Raw genomic sequence first — 14,829 nt, 5'->3', positions numbered from 1 at the left:
ATGTATGATGTGGATTTACAGCTGCAGAAATATTCCACTTCAGTAGTCATGTAGAGAAACGCTGAGACACCAATCCCAACTCCCAAGACTCATCATGTGTGGATAGTTTCAATTCAGCAAGTAGATACACACACTCAATAAGATGTTCCTAGAGTGACTTATATGTATAGTAATATAGTGATGATAGGCTGAAGAGACAGGTTGGGTAGAGATGGTATATGACAGACACTTGAAAGGAATGTTCTTGAAAGTAAGATAGTAGCAGATGGGATGCAGATAGGTTAAGCAATCATGTATGGTAGCAGATGATAGAGTAGCAGGTGAACATACAGGATAAACCAACCCAGTGCAAGAGCAGATGGTATTAGGCTCAAGAGCTAGCAATCTTAGTTAATGCAGATGTAGTAATAGTCCTTAGTATGCAGAGCTAGATAGTGTAAGCTTTAGTATGAAGGTTATAGAGGTTTCCCCTGTGGGGTACTTATCACTAGTAGCAATGTAGTAGAGGAGAGGTTCGGCAAGAGCGGATGATCCGGTAGCGGGATACAGGGATCAGCAGCGTGGTTCCGATAGCGAGGTATGCTTGCAAGCATGAGAGCTTCAAGGCAGATTATGCGGCGTTGAATGAACATGTGAGTGAGACCGCCGGAGGTTGAAATAGCCGCTCCAGCAGCGCTCAGTGATGACAGCATCGGTCTTAAAGGTGTATGCGCACCTTACCAAAAGAGAATGGTGGGGCGCATACACTTAGGAAAAGTGGAATTAGGGTACCAAAGGTACCAGAACATTACAGTACCCCCCCCTTAAGGCCGGCTCCTGAAGGCCTCTGGAGCTGGTTTGTCTGGGTACTTCGCATGAAAGTTGCGGATTAATCTAGGGGCATGTATGTCAGAGGTGTTTAGCCAGGTGTCGTCTTGGGGCCCATAGTTCTTCCATCGAACTAAGTATTGAAGTTTTCTTCTGTGGATACGAGAATCCAGAATCTCTTTTATCTCATATTCTTCTCCACCTTCAACTTGTACAGGAGGAGGAAGTGGGATAGTAGGCCTTATTCCTTGGTCAGGAACATGGGGCTTCAGTAGCGACACATGGAAAATGGGATGTATTTTGAGGTCTATTGGCAATGTAAGCTGTACTGCAGCTTTTCCAATAAGTTTCTTGATTGGGAAAGGTCCCAAGAAGAGAGGTTCAAGCTTTTTCCTAGGGATTTTCAGTCTTAAATTTTTTGTTGAGAGCCAAACGAGGTCCCCAATAGCATACTGAGGAGAAGGTCTTCTGCTAAGATCATAGTACTTCTTTTGTTGACTATGAGTGTGTGCAATGGTAGTATTAAGCAAACCCAGAGAGTCCTTTATTTGGGTAAGATAGTCTGAGGATACTGGGTTATTTGAAGGAAGGATGCGTGGCGGAAGAATAGAGGGATGAAACCCATAGTTCAAGTAGAACGGACTCTGCTTGGTCGTACTGTGGGTTGCGTTGTTGTAGGCAAATTCTGCCAGAGGTAGAAGATCCACCCAATCATCCTGTTGGTAAGAAGTGTAACAACGTAAATATTGCTCGATGCATTGGTTGACTCTTTCAGTCTGTCCGTTGGTCTGCGGATGGTAAGGAGAAGTGAGCTTCCGCTCAATTCGTAGTATGTGACACAGTTCTTGCCAGAACTTGGAAATAAATTGTGATCCACGGTCAGACAGAAGAGTTTTTGGGATACCATGTAACTTAAAGACATGTTTCAACAGGAGTTCTGCCGTTTGTTTGGACGAAGGTAGTCTGCGAATAGCAATGAAATGTGCCATCTTTGTCAGATGGTCCACTGACACCAAGATGGTATTAAATCCTTTGGAAGGAGGTAGTTCTACTATAAAGTCCAAGGACACAACTTCCCATGGAGTTTGGGGTATTGGTAGACTGCATAGTAGACCGGATGGTCTCGTAGTGTCAATTTTGGACCTGGCACAGACATTGCATGAAGAGACGTATTTTTGTATAGATGTTTTCATGTCAGGCCACCAGAATTGTCTGGTAATCAGATTAAGAGTCTTTGTCATACCCATATGTCCTGCCATAGGCACATCATGCGATAATTCCAAGATCTTGGTGCGCATGGTAGGTGGTATGTAAAGTTTGTCGTTGTAATAGAGGAAGCCTTCTGCATCGGTATTTAGTTGTGGTGGGGGTGAATCCAAACTTATACCATGCAAAACCTCTTCCTTCAAAGAATGGACAACTCCAATAATACGCTTGTGAGGTATTATAGGAACGGAAGGGATTTCGAAGTAGTTTTCTTCAGTTAGTCGTGATAGTGCATCCGCCTTTTTGTTTTTATCTGCAGGTGTGTAGGTCACTAGGAAGTTAAACCTTAGAAAGAATAGTGACCATCGTACCTAACGGTGAGAGAGAGTTTTGTTAGTCTGAAGATATTGAAGATTTTTATGGTCCGTGTATATAAGTATTGGTAATCGGGTGCCTTCGAGTAGATGTCGCCAATTCTCCAGAGCCAATTTTATAGCAAGCAGTTCCTTTTCACCCACGGGGTAATTTACCTCTGGACTGCTTAAGGATTTAGAAAAGAAGGCGACTGGATGGAGTGGTGAAGTGTTAGTTGGTCGTTGGGAGAGTATTGCTCTTACTGCCATGTTTGACGCATCTACTTCCAGAATGTATTGGAGGGATGGGTCTGGATGGCGTAGTATGGGAGCAGAAGTAAACCTTGTCTTTAACAGGTGAAAAGCTTTATTTGCTTCATCTGACCATTTGAATGGTCTCTTAATGCTAGTGAGCTGTGTGAGGGGTCTCACAATGGCAGAGAAGTTCCTGATGAATTTCCTGTAGAAATGAGAAAATCCAAGGAATCGCTGTAGCGCCTTGCGGGTGGTTGGTGTAGGCCAATCCTGAATGCAGGATATCTTACTCACGTCCATCTTGATTCCTGTTTTGGATATGATGTAGCCTAGAAACAGTACCTCTTCTTTATGAAACAAGCATTTTTTCAGTTTCACGTATAGGTTGTGTGCAAGCAATCTCGATAATACTAGTCTTACATGTCTTATGTGTTCAGACAAGGATCGTGAATATATAAGTATATCGTCCAGATATACCACAACACAGACATCTAGTAAGTCTCTGAAAATATCGTTTATAAATCGTTGAAAGGCTGCAGGGGCGTTGCATAGCCCGAATGGCATTACAAGATATTCGAACAATCCGTATCTGGTTCTGAATGCAGTCTTCCACTCGTGTCCATCACGGATTCGAATGAGATTGTATGCCCCTTTCAGGTCCAATTTTGAAAAATAGGTAGCTCCACGCACCTGCTCAATGAGTTCAGGGATAAGCGGTAGAGGATAGCGATCTTTTATTGTAATAGCATTCAATTGCCTATAGTCGATGATAGGCCTGAGACTTGAGTCCTTTTTGCGGACAAAAAAGAGTCCTGCTGCTGTGGAAGAAGTGGAAGGTCTAATAAAACCTTTTTTCAAATTCTCATCCAAATATTCTTTGAGATGGGAAAGTTCATCCTGTGAAAGAGGATAAACATGACCGAACGGCAATTTGCTATTTGGGAGTAGATCAATACTACAATCATAGTCTCGATGGGGAGGTAGTGCTTGAGCATTTTTCTCAAGAAAAACCTCAGAGAGATCCTGATAACATAGTGGTGCAATCTCATCTGTCACCACAGACAGGATCTTCCCGGAAGACGGGAGGTTACACGTACCCTCGCAATAGCAAGAGAGGAAGGCCAGGGTCCGTTCCTTCCAATCTATGGTTGGTTGATGTGTGTGTAACCAGGGAAGTCCCAAAACAATGGGAAAGTGGGGTGAAGGTATTAGATCGAAGGTAGTGGTCTCCATATGAGACCCGTTAGTAGTGACTAGGAGTGCCTGTGTCTGATCAGTGATCGGACCAGAGGATAAAGGAACACCGTTAATAAGACTCACTGAGACAGGTTTAGGTTTAGAAATAATAGGGACTTTATTTAAAGCAGCAAAACTTATGTCAATATAATTTCCACAAGATCCTGTGTCAATCATGGCCTTAGTAGTAATCCTGTTCTGGTCCCACTGTAATGTTAAGCAAACAAAAAGGTAAGGGTTAGTAATTGAAGTTGTCAATCCCCCTAGGAGGACATGTGAACACTCACCCTTCTTTTTGTAGACTAGGGGACAGACGTTTATCTTGTGATCCGGGGATGCACAGTACAAGCAGAGATTACCAGATCGTCTTCTGGCTCTTTCCATAGTTGATAGAGGTGGGCGTATGGTTCCTACCTCCATAGGAGTGGGGTCATCGGCCGAAATCCGAGAAGAACTGGATAATGGCATTCCCATTTTTTCAGCCTTTCTTTCTCGTAGTCTTCTATCTATGGTGATACTGAGTTGTATCAATGCATCCAGGGTTTTTGGCAGATCCGCTCGGGCGAGCTCGTCTTTAACGGCCTCTGATAGGCCAAGCCTAAATTGAGTTTTCAGAGATGCATCATTCCATTCTGAATCAAGGGTCCATCTCTTGAATTCTGCGACAAAGTCTTCCACAGGTCTCCTACCTTGTTTCAAGGACCTTAATTGAAGATCGGCAGTACTCTGCCTATTGGGATCATCATATAGGCTAGTAAGTTCTGCTAGAAATAAGGTATAGGATTTGAGAAGCTGATCGTTTTTCTCAAAAAGAGAGTCTGCCCAGGCCCGAGGATCGCCTGTTAGGTAAGAAATAATAGTACAAACCTTAATGTGATCAGTAAGGTAGGTACGGGGTTTTAGCAAGAAAAGTAACTCACATGTGTTTTTAAATTCGCGAAATTTTTTGCGATCGCCTGTAAATACCAAAGGAGGATTTATTTTGGGTTCAGGGGACTGAGCAGTGGTAAGTTGTGTCAGTCTGGTTACCTGCTGCGTCAGAGCCTGATTTTCTTCTCTTAATTCAGCAAGTACGTGTATTAACGCAGTTACTTGCTGTTTTAATTGTGTCACCTGAGTGGTTATTTCTGCTGAATCCATTTGAGGTTCGTTCAATCTGTAACGCTCCTGCGTTTTATGTATAATGTGGATTTACAGCTGCAGAAATATTCCACTTCAGTAGTCATGTAGAGAAACGCTGAGACACCAATCCCAACTCCCAAGACTCATCATGTGTGGATAGTTTCAATTCAGCAAGTAGATACACACACTCAATAAGATGTTCCTAGAGTGACTTATATGTATAGTAATATAGTGATGATAGGCTGAAGAGACAGGTTGGGTAGAGATGGTAGATGACAGACACTTGAAAGGAATGTTCTTGAAAGTAAGATAGTAGCAGATGGGATGCAGATAGGTTAAGCAATCATGTATGGTAGCAGATGATAGAGTAGCAGGTGAACATACAGGATAGACCAACCCAGTGCAAGAGCAGATGGTATTAGGCTCAAGAGCTAGCAATCTTAGTTAATGCAGATGTAGTAATAGTCCTTAGTATGCAGAGCTAGATAGTGTAAGCTTTAGTATGAAGGTTATAGAGGTTTCCCCTGTGGGGTACTTATCACTAGTAGCAATGTAGTAGAGGAGAGGTTCGGCAAGAGCGGATGATCCGGTAGCGGGATACAGGGATCAGCAGCGTGGTTCCGATAGCGAGGTATGCTTGCAAGCATGAGAGCTTCAAGGCAGATTATGCGGCGTTGAACGAACATGTGAGTGAGACCGCCGGAGGTTGAAATAGCCGCTCCAGCGGCGCTCAGTGATGACAGCATCGGTCTTAAAGGTGTATGCGCACCTCACCAAAAGAGAATGGTGGGGCGCATACACTTAGGAAAAGTGGAATTAGGGTACCAAAGGTACCAGAACATTACAGACTGCGACATTGCGGCGGACAGATCGGACCCTTGACTGACATTTTTGACACTTTTGGGGTTACCAGTGACATTACTACAGTAATCAGTGCTATACATATGCACTGTTACTGTAAAAATGACACTGGCAGTGAAGGGGTTAACTTTATTTGAGAGGGAGGGGTTAAGTGTGTCCCTAGGGGCGTGATTCTTACTGTGATTGGATGTGGCTGTGTGTGTAACAGCACAGATCAACGGTCCTACATAGCAGGACCGTATGATCTGTGCTGTTACACAGGGGAAACTGACAGGCGGCTTTGTTTACATTAGCCACCTTCCTTTCTCCCACTGTAACCGACGATCGCGACTGACCGGCGGACCCAATGTCACTCGCGCGGGGGGGTCTGTGACCGAGCGGGAGCGCGTCTCCGGCGGTGCGCGCTCGCTCCCTAGACCCTCACAGGCTAGCGACGTAGACCTACGTCGATTTGCCTGTGAGGGGCTGACTGCCGACGTAAATCGTCGTTAGGCAGTCGGCAAGTGGTTAAGAGGAAAAAGGAGGAGAAAACCAAACCAGGTTCCCCAAGCACCAGTGATTCAGTGCGAGATGAATAGGCACCCAATTGTGACAGCCAAAAGGAATGCTCGCCAGAAGCATTTGACCCTCATATGATAGAGAGGTCAAATCAGGCAAGTAGAACGATCAGGGCAAAGGATCATCCGGAAGGATAAGAAGACAAAACCTCCTCCACAGCCGATCACAGAGACAATCCCATATTCCTAAGGCTGAATCGTTCAAAGTGTGTACACCCTCCGTTCCTCAGTTCCCCAGCTTGACCTCAGAGCAATGGACAAACAATAGTGTAGATAGCACAGATAGTGGTTTATTCAAAAAGGTATTGCACTTACATTTCAGTAGAATGTAATTTCCTTTGACGATACGCGTAAGGCGGACTTGGACACCGGACGTCTAGCACGCTTTTATGCTGCGGCTTTCAAATGATCTTTTATGCCTTTTGTCTTCTACTGAAATGTAAGTGCAATATTTTTTTAACTAAACCACTATCTGGGGGGGGGGGGTCTTTAGAGGGGGGAGGTCAACCAATGGTATTTAATTTCTGAAATATGCAGCATGGGTCTTTGTGTTTATCACTGCCACTGGTGTTAATTTTTAAAATGCAGCATGAGGGGGTTAATGTATTGCCGCTGGTCTCTGATACATTAGTGACTAGTGGCAGTAAGTTAACCCCTTTGAGCTGCATTTATGGCACAAGTGTCAGTATTAACCAGTTGCTGACCGCCTGCAGCAGTTTTACTTACGGCTGGCTTGCTGCGCAAATCGACATGAGGTACGTCAGTTCGCGAGAGTGGTGCTGGGGGGCAAGCGTGCTCCTGTCCCCACTAGGCAGCGGGGATTCCGATCCATGGGACCGGTGGCCTCGATTGCTATTGGGCACCCGCGATCGCTCCCCGCTGAGAGAGAAGGACGGTCTGCTGTTGTAAACACATCTGACCATTGTTCTCTCTGAAATGAGCACAGGACGCCGGTGATCCTTCTATATAGGAACACAGGTCTCTATAATCATTACAAAAGTCCCTCCCCCACACTCCCCATGGCTCACAATTAACCCTTTGATCGCCCCTGGGTTAACCCCTTCCCTGCCAGTGTCATTACTACAGTAACAGTGCATGTTACTGTAAAATGTGCAAAAATGTCAGTTAAGTTTCAGGTCTGTCCGCCGCAATGTCGCAGTCCCGCTAAAAATCGCTGATCGCCGCCATTACTAGTAAAAAAATAAATAAATAAAAATGACATACATCTTTCTCTAGTTTGTAGAAGTGATAACGTTTGCGCAAACCAATCAATATACACTTATTAAAAGCATAAATAGACAGCGCTAACAGGTGACAAAATGTAAATGAATTATAAATATATATAAATGTGCTACAATAATTAATTGGTGCCCTAAAACATTGATGCTCTAAAAAATTGGTACAACCAAAAAGTGTATATATAAACAATACATATATAATAAATACTAAAGTGCTAAGATTAAGTGTCCATAATATAACCATTAAAGTGCAAAGTGATTTGTTAAGGTGCAGTCCAAAAAATGCTTCTTCAACACAAAACTAAAGTGCCAAACAGGTGCTCGAATCCATAAAAGTGCCCAAGTGCTCTTCAGGAAAAAGGCCCCCAATGGGGATGCACTCACCAGATTTTGGGTAAAAATGAGCCTTGAACATGTATAATGTTCCTTGATCGGATCACAGGATCAATGCAGCTACCCTAGCATATGAGATATCCCTCAAACGGATGGATGGATGACAAGCACCTCATAGACTGGCTCCTTAATAATTCGTCTCCTCTCTCTCTCCCATGTGTGTTTCAAATATAAAGAGAGAAGCCGTACATAGTGAAGCCCGTAATATTTATTTAAAACAGAATGGTAAGAATAGTACTCACAATGTATCTTTAAAAAATCGGCAATGAACAGCATTAAACAGCCTAGCACAGTCAATCCTCCAATTTCCGTGTCGCTGCCGGCGTGCGTTCCACCTGGTTGGTGGAACGCACGCCGGCAGCGACACGGAAATTGGAGGATTGACTGTGCTAGGCTGTTTAATGCTGTTCATTGCCGATTTTTTAAAGATACATTGTGAGTACTATTCTTACCATTCTGTTTTAAATAAATATTACGGGCTTCACTATGTACGGCTTCTCTCTTTATATTTGAAACACACATGGGAGAGAGAGAGGAGACGAATTATTAAGGAGCCAGTCTATGAGGTGCTTGTCATCCATCCATCCGTTTGAGGGATATCTCATATGCTAGGGTAGCTGCATTGATCCTGTGATCCGATCAAGGAACATTATACATGTTCAAGGCTCATTTTTACCCAAAATCTGGTGAGTGCATCCCCATTGGGGGCCTTTTTCCTGAAGAGCACTTGGGCACTTTTATGGATTCGAGCACCTGTTTGGCACTTTAGTTTTGTGTTGAAGAAGCATTTTTTGGACTGCACCTTAACAAATCACTTTGCACTTTAATGGTTATATTATGGACACTTAATCTTAGCACTTTAGTATTTATTATATATGTATTGTTTATATATACACTTTTTGGTTGTACCAATTTTTTAGAGCATCAATGTTTTAGGGCACCAATTAATTATTGTAGCACATTTATATATATTTATAATTCATTTACATTTTGTCACCTGTTAGCGCTGTCTATTTATGCTTTTAGTTTTTTCTGGTATTTCACCTAGTGAGCAGCAGCTTCAGGTTTTATACATTGTTTATATTTTATTTTTTCACCAAAATATACATCACAGCGCGGAAAATAAGTTATTGTAATATACACTTATTGCGATTTTTTTTACCAAACATATGTAGCAGAATACAAATTGCCCTAAAATGATGAAAAATTTAGATTTTTCCTTTTTTTTTTTTGGGTGAATGTTATATAGCAGAATGTGAAAAATATTGTTTTTTCTCCAGAACTGTCGCTCTTTTTTTGTTTATAGCACAAAAAATAAAAATCGCAGAGGTGATCAAATACCACCGGGGTGGCGCAGTTTGCCATCTTTGCCCTGGGCACCAAGTGACCTTGTCCCAGCACTGAACAGAGCCCCCACCCCACCGTTTATGTACACTGGCTGGATGGAAAACACTTAACATAGTAAAGGTTCTGGTTCTCTTGGTTACCTACAGATTTAATGCACTATCTGCTTGAGGAGGGTCATTTCTCATACCCCCCAAAAGAAGGCTGTAATAGAAAAAAGTTAAGTATATCGACACCTACAGATGCTGTGCACTGGTATGAACACGAAGAAAAAAGGAAAATTTATCAGGAGGAGATTTAAACAAAAAACAAAGCATCTTTCAGGGTGTGTTTTTTTTTGTCATTCTATAAACATTGTTGCATGAATATCACACATTGGCTAAAGAAACAACTGTTGTTATAATGATTACATTTATTTTGTTTTATGTAATTATGTTCACCCCAAATTTGATGTAACAGCCTTACCCAGCAGGCAGGTGTAGAGTCTCATCATACTGTATGTCAGGTGGATGGAAGACGTCTGTATGAGAAATTTACATTCCAGATGGATAAAATTCAAGCATGGTTGAACGAGCCAGTTAAACATGTCATTGATCTGAAAGTAAAATCAAGTACAATGTTTTGAAATACCATCACCATGAAGCCAAAGTGAAATAAAATGCTTACAACAAATCAAAAAACCATGAACAGAATCCTTAAATATATGTCATATTTGTGAGTAGATCAAAAGTTTGCACGTGACTTATGCCATGCTTTTCTATACTGAGACCATAGACAATATTTCAGTGCCACAATTCTTATTTTACCTGTCCAAAGGGAGATATAGGAGAGAACTGCTTCACGGATAACTTATATGTGGTTCTTTTTTATTCATTCTTAGACAAACTATATTTAAAAAAAGATATAAAGTAAAAAAGTATATACAGTATATATACTGTGTATGTGTATATATATATATATATATATATATATATATTGGGGCGCCTGCCTTTATATGTACATGAACTTTATTGGCATCCCAGTCCTAGTGGTTTATTTACTAAAGGCAAATCCTCTGTGCACTACAAGTCACATGCAAGACAAAATATTGTTATTTTTATTGTTCTTGCATGTCCTCCTCAGTTCTACAGTGACCACTCTACCAAGTGCATTGCACTTGTAGTACACAGTGGATTTGCCTTTAGTAAATAGCTCCCTAAGTCTGAAGGGTTCAATATTGAGTTGACCCACCCTTTGCCCAAATACCTATAGACACACTCCTAAACCTTGTGGACAGCCTTCCCAGAAGAGTTGAAGTTGTTATAGCTGCAAAGGGTGGGCCAACTCAATATTGAACCCTACAGACTGGGATGTCATTAAAGTTCATGTGCATTTAAAGGCAGGCACCCCAATACCTTTGGTAATATAGTGTATATATACAGTATCTCACAAAAGTGAGTACACCCTCCACATTTTTGTAAATATTTTATTAAGATATTTTATATCTTTTCATGTGACAACACTGAAGAAATGACACTTTACTACAATGTAAAGTAGTGAGTGTACAGCTTGTATAACAGTGTAAATTTGCTGGCCCCTCAAAATAACCCAACACACAGCCATGTCTAAACCGCTGGCAACAAAAGTGAGTACAGCCCTAAGTGAAAATGTCCAAATTGGGCCCAATTAGCCATTTTCCCTCCCCGGTGTCATGTGACTCGTTATTGTTACAAGGTCTCAGGTGTGACTGGGGAGCAGGTGTATTAAATTTGGTGTTATCGCTCTCACTCTCTCATACTGGTCACTGGAAGTTCAACATGACACTTCATGGCAAAGAACTCTCTGAGGATCTGAACAAAAAGAATTGTTGCTCTACATGAAGATGGCCTAAGCTATAAGAAGATTGCCAAGACCCTGAAACTAAGCTGCAGCACGGTGGCCAAAGCCATACAGTGGTTTAACAAGACAGGTTCCACTCAGAACAGGCCTTGCCATGGTCGACCAAAGAAGTTGAGTGCACATGCTCAACGTCATATCCAGAGGTTGTCTTTGGGAAATAGACATATGAGTGCTACCAGCATTGCTGCAGAGGTTGAAGGGGTGGGGGGTCAACCTGTCAGTGCTCAGACCATACGTCACACACTGCATCAAATTGGTCTGCATGGGTGTCGTCCCAGAAGGAAGCCTCTTCTAAACAATTTGCTGAAGACAAGCATACTAAGGACATGGATTACTGGAACCATGTCCTGTGTTCTGACGAGACCAAGATAAACTTATTCGGTTTAGATGGTGTCAAGCGTGTTTGGCGGCAACCAGGTGAGGACTACAAAGACAAGCGTGTCTTGCCTACAGTCAAGCATGGTGGTGGGAGTGTCATGGTCTGGGCCTGCAAGAGTGCTGCCGCCTCTGGGGAGCTACAGTTCATTGAGGGAACCATGAATGCCAACATGTACTGTGACATACTGAAGCAGAGCATGATCCCTCCATTTGGAGACTGGGCCAATGGGCAGTACTACAACAGGATAATGACCCCAAACACACCTCCAAGACAACCATTGCCTTGCTAAAGAAGCTGAGGGTAAAGGTGATGGACTGGCCAACCATGTCTCCAGAATTAAACCCTATTGAGTATCTGTGGGGCATCCTCAAACAGGAAGGTGGAGGAGCGCAAAGTCTCTAACAACCACAAGCTCCATGATGTCGTCATGGAAGAGTGGAAGAGGACTCCAGTGGCAGCCTGTGAAGCTCTGGTGAACTCCATGCCCAAGAGGGTTAAGGCAGTGTTGGAAAATAATGGTGGCTGCACAAAAGATTGACACTTTGGGCCCAATTTGGACATTTTGACTTAGCAGTGTACTCACTTTCGTTGCCAGCGGTTTAGACATTAATGGCTGTGTGTTGAATTATTTTGAGGGGACAGCAAATTTACACTGTTATGCAAGCTGTACACTCACTACTTTACATTGTAGCAAAGTGTCATTTCTTCAGGCACATGAAAAGATATAATAAAATATTTACAAAAATGTGAGGGGTACACTCACTTTTGTGAGATACTGTATGTATTTCAAATGTATATTTAGCAGTTTGCCTGGAGGTTAGTTGGTGTTCCAAGAGATTAGCTGTGAATGGAAAGGAGTTCCTATATTTTAAGTACCTAGATTTCCACGTTCCCCTGAAAAATTAGCTGCAGTGTACTGGAGGTCATTATATTGACTGCATGACCTCCCATGTGATTTTCTTTTACAACCTTGTAAGCTGCTTTGGACCAGCAGCAGCACAAGCCTAGTATCTGTAACAGAAACCTGTGGATCAGAAATTAGAAGGTGTTTTTGTTTAAAGGAGGTGTGTGCAAGAACAGTAAGCCTATAATTTGGGGGTTCAAAAGAAAGGAAACGTGGCAATTTTGCTCCCGGGCAACTGTTGCACATGGGGTCTTATCTTTAAAAAGGTTGACAATGTTTGGTATGAAATGTGTTGTAAGAACACATATTTATTGACCTATGCAAGCTGGATTCATTCAGGTTTTTTTTTAAGATTACTGGCTCTTCAACACACTGCTGATCCTAGGACATTTTTAGAACTTAGATGACCCAAGGCAAATATTGCCATTATCTTTTTTATTTGTGCTAGGCTGTAAAAAAGACATGGATCGTGGTTTCTAGATATCAGTCCATGCTTGTGAATGGTTGGACCCTTTCACTTCACCATGTTATAGCAATTGTTTAGAATGGGGAGTAAAGATATTGTAAAATACAAGATTTCTTTTTCTGCTATATAGTTTAACACCATCTGCTTGCCCTACAGTATATGGTCTTACAGTGACCCTTTATTTTAAACGCCCTGCCTGTTTCTAAGATGGTGCCGTTTTTTTTAATACAGCATTGACAACATACTATATGCTAGAGTGATATATAAATACCTGCTAGCTACTATCTAACTACATGTGCATTTATAGCACTAATGAACTCTAAACATTATAAATATACACACTAGAAAAACAGAAGCAATTTATTTCCTCTTATGTGTCAAATTCTTGAAGCGACCATAACGGTGTCTCTAAACATCATAAATTATAAAACAGCAAAGCCAGGATCGATTTTAGATATATACTCATCAGCGATTCTGAAATGACTCCCTGCAGACTCGCCAACAAGTTTTACTGTTTAAAAATTTATTTTTTCCATATTGATATTTGTAAAGCATGTCACAATTTGATCAAGTTTTCTGTAAGTGTCATTTCCCACTTGCAATAAGAAACAGTTCTGTTGAATAGTTGACAGCAAATAACCAAAGCTGTGGCCTATGTAGCTTGTATTGAATTAATTTTGAGTCATTCATTCACTCACCAATTCCTTGTGCTCAGTTGTGAGGATTTCAGGCAACGTTTTCATGTAGGAATCTTTCAAAGGTTTCCATCCGAGCTGTTGGGGTTCCATATAGATCATTCCACACCTGAATTGTTAAACAGAGAGAAATGCAACACCCTCAGGCAAAAGATAATGCATGCTGAGCAAAATAAGATAGCTACTACCCTTTTTGACCATCTGAAGTAAAATCTAATTACCTGCTCACAGTTGCCGGGGAAGCTTGCTCTAAGTCAGCAGGCTCAAAAATTAAGCTCATTTTTGCATTCATCTGAATTATTTCACCACTCATCAAGCACAGCTGAAAAAGAAAAAGTGAAAACACGCTAAGGGTATAGATGTAATTATTGCAGTTTGACCATTTTCAGTACATCAAAAATCCTACTTAGTATCTCTTGCCTTGAGCTGGCATTTGTTAAATCAAGTTAAAGATAAAAACAATCACATTTATTGCATATTAACATATAATGCTAAAGAAAGTGATGTTAATTTTGTTTAAATATATATTGTATCACTGAATAGAGCAGTTTCCTAGTCTGGGGGGAAATCTACCTGACCTGTCTCTGAACGTGATACAATGCTAAAACCTAGTGATCGACTGATATCGTTTTTTTGTTGCTGATACCGATATTTTGGCCAATGCATATTGGTATCGGCCGATATTTTTGTAAATTTAAAAAACATTTTTTTTTCATTTTGACAGGTACTTTTGTGGAGGGACCTCCTCTGCACTTAAAAGCATTCAAAATGCCAAGTTTGGTTGTTTTGAATGCTGTCATTTATTTTAATCTGGCGCCAGACAGTACCCGGAAGTGATGTCACTCATGACATCACTTCCGGGTTTTTGCATGGAGACCCAATCACAGCCGAATGTGGCTTTGATCTGGTCTTCAGTGGCCGTGCAAGCTGGTCGGGACAGAAGACCCGGGCGAGCCGCGGTAGGCGGCGGGAGGGGGGGGGATGTCCCCCCCGCCTCTTGTAATGACAGCCGAGCAGCTTCTCAGCCGCATTGGTTGTCATTACAAGACAGCCGACCATCGGCTATGAACGCCAGTACCGGGGTGATGCCTCTAGCTGCAGGTATCACTCCGGTACAAGCACTTTCCTGAAATAT

At 41.9% G+C, this 14,829-nt stretch overlaps 1 protein-coding gene across 1 annotated transcript in view; it reads right to left on the bottom strand.

Annotated features, from left to right (window-relative positions):
* Positions 1-14,829, bottom strand: part of LOC309559164 (dynein axonemal heavy chain 3-like) — a 480,621-nt gene that overhangs the window by 235,820 nt on the left and 229,972 nt on the right. The window contains exons 24-26 of the mRNA XM_082262311.1: positions 13,916-14,016; positions 13,698-13,803; positions 9,838-9,967 (exon numbers count right to left, since the gene is read on the bottom strand). Coding sequence (XP_082118437.1) covers positions 9,838-9,967; positions 13,698-13,803; positions 13,916-14,016 — 337 coding nt within the window. The remainder of the gene's footprint in view (positions 1-9,837; positions 9,968-13,697; positions 13,804-13,915; positions 14,017-14,829) is intronic.

The sequence above is a fragment of the Pelophylax lessonae genome (assembly GCF_965119305.1).
Source record: "Pelophylax lessonae genome assembly, chromosome: 6".
Classification (NCBI taxonomy): domain Eukaryota; kingdom Metazoa; phylum Chordata; class Amphibia; order Anura; family Ranidae; genus Pelophylax; species Pelophylax lessonae.
The sequence above is the reverse complement of the archived record's forward strand: the minus strand, read 5'-3'. Positions and strand labels throughout refer to the sequence as shown.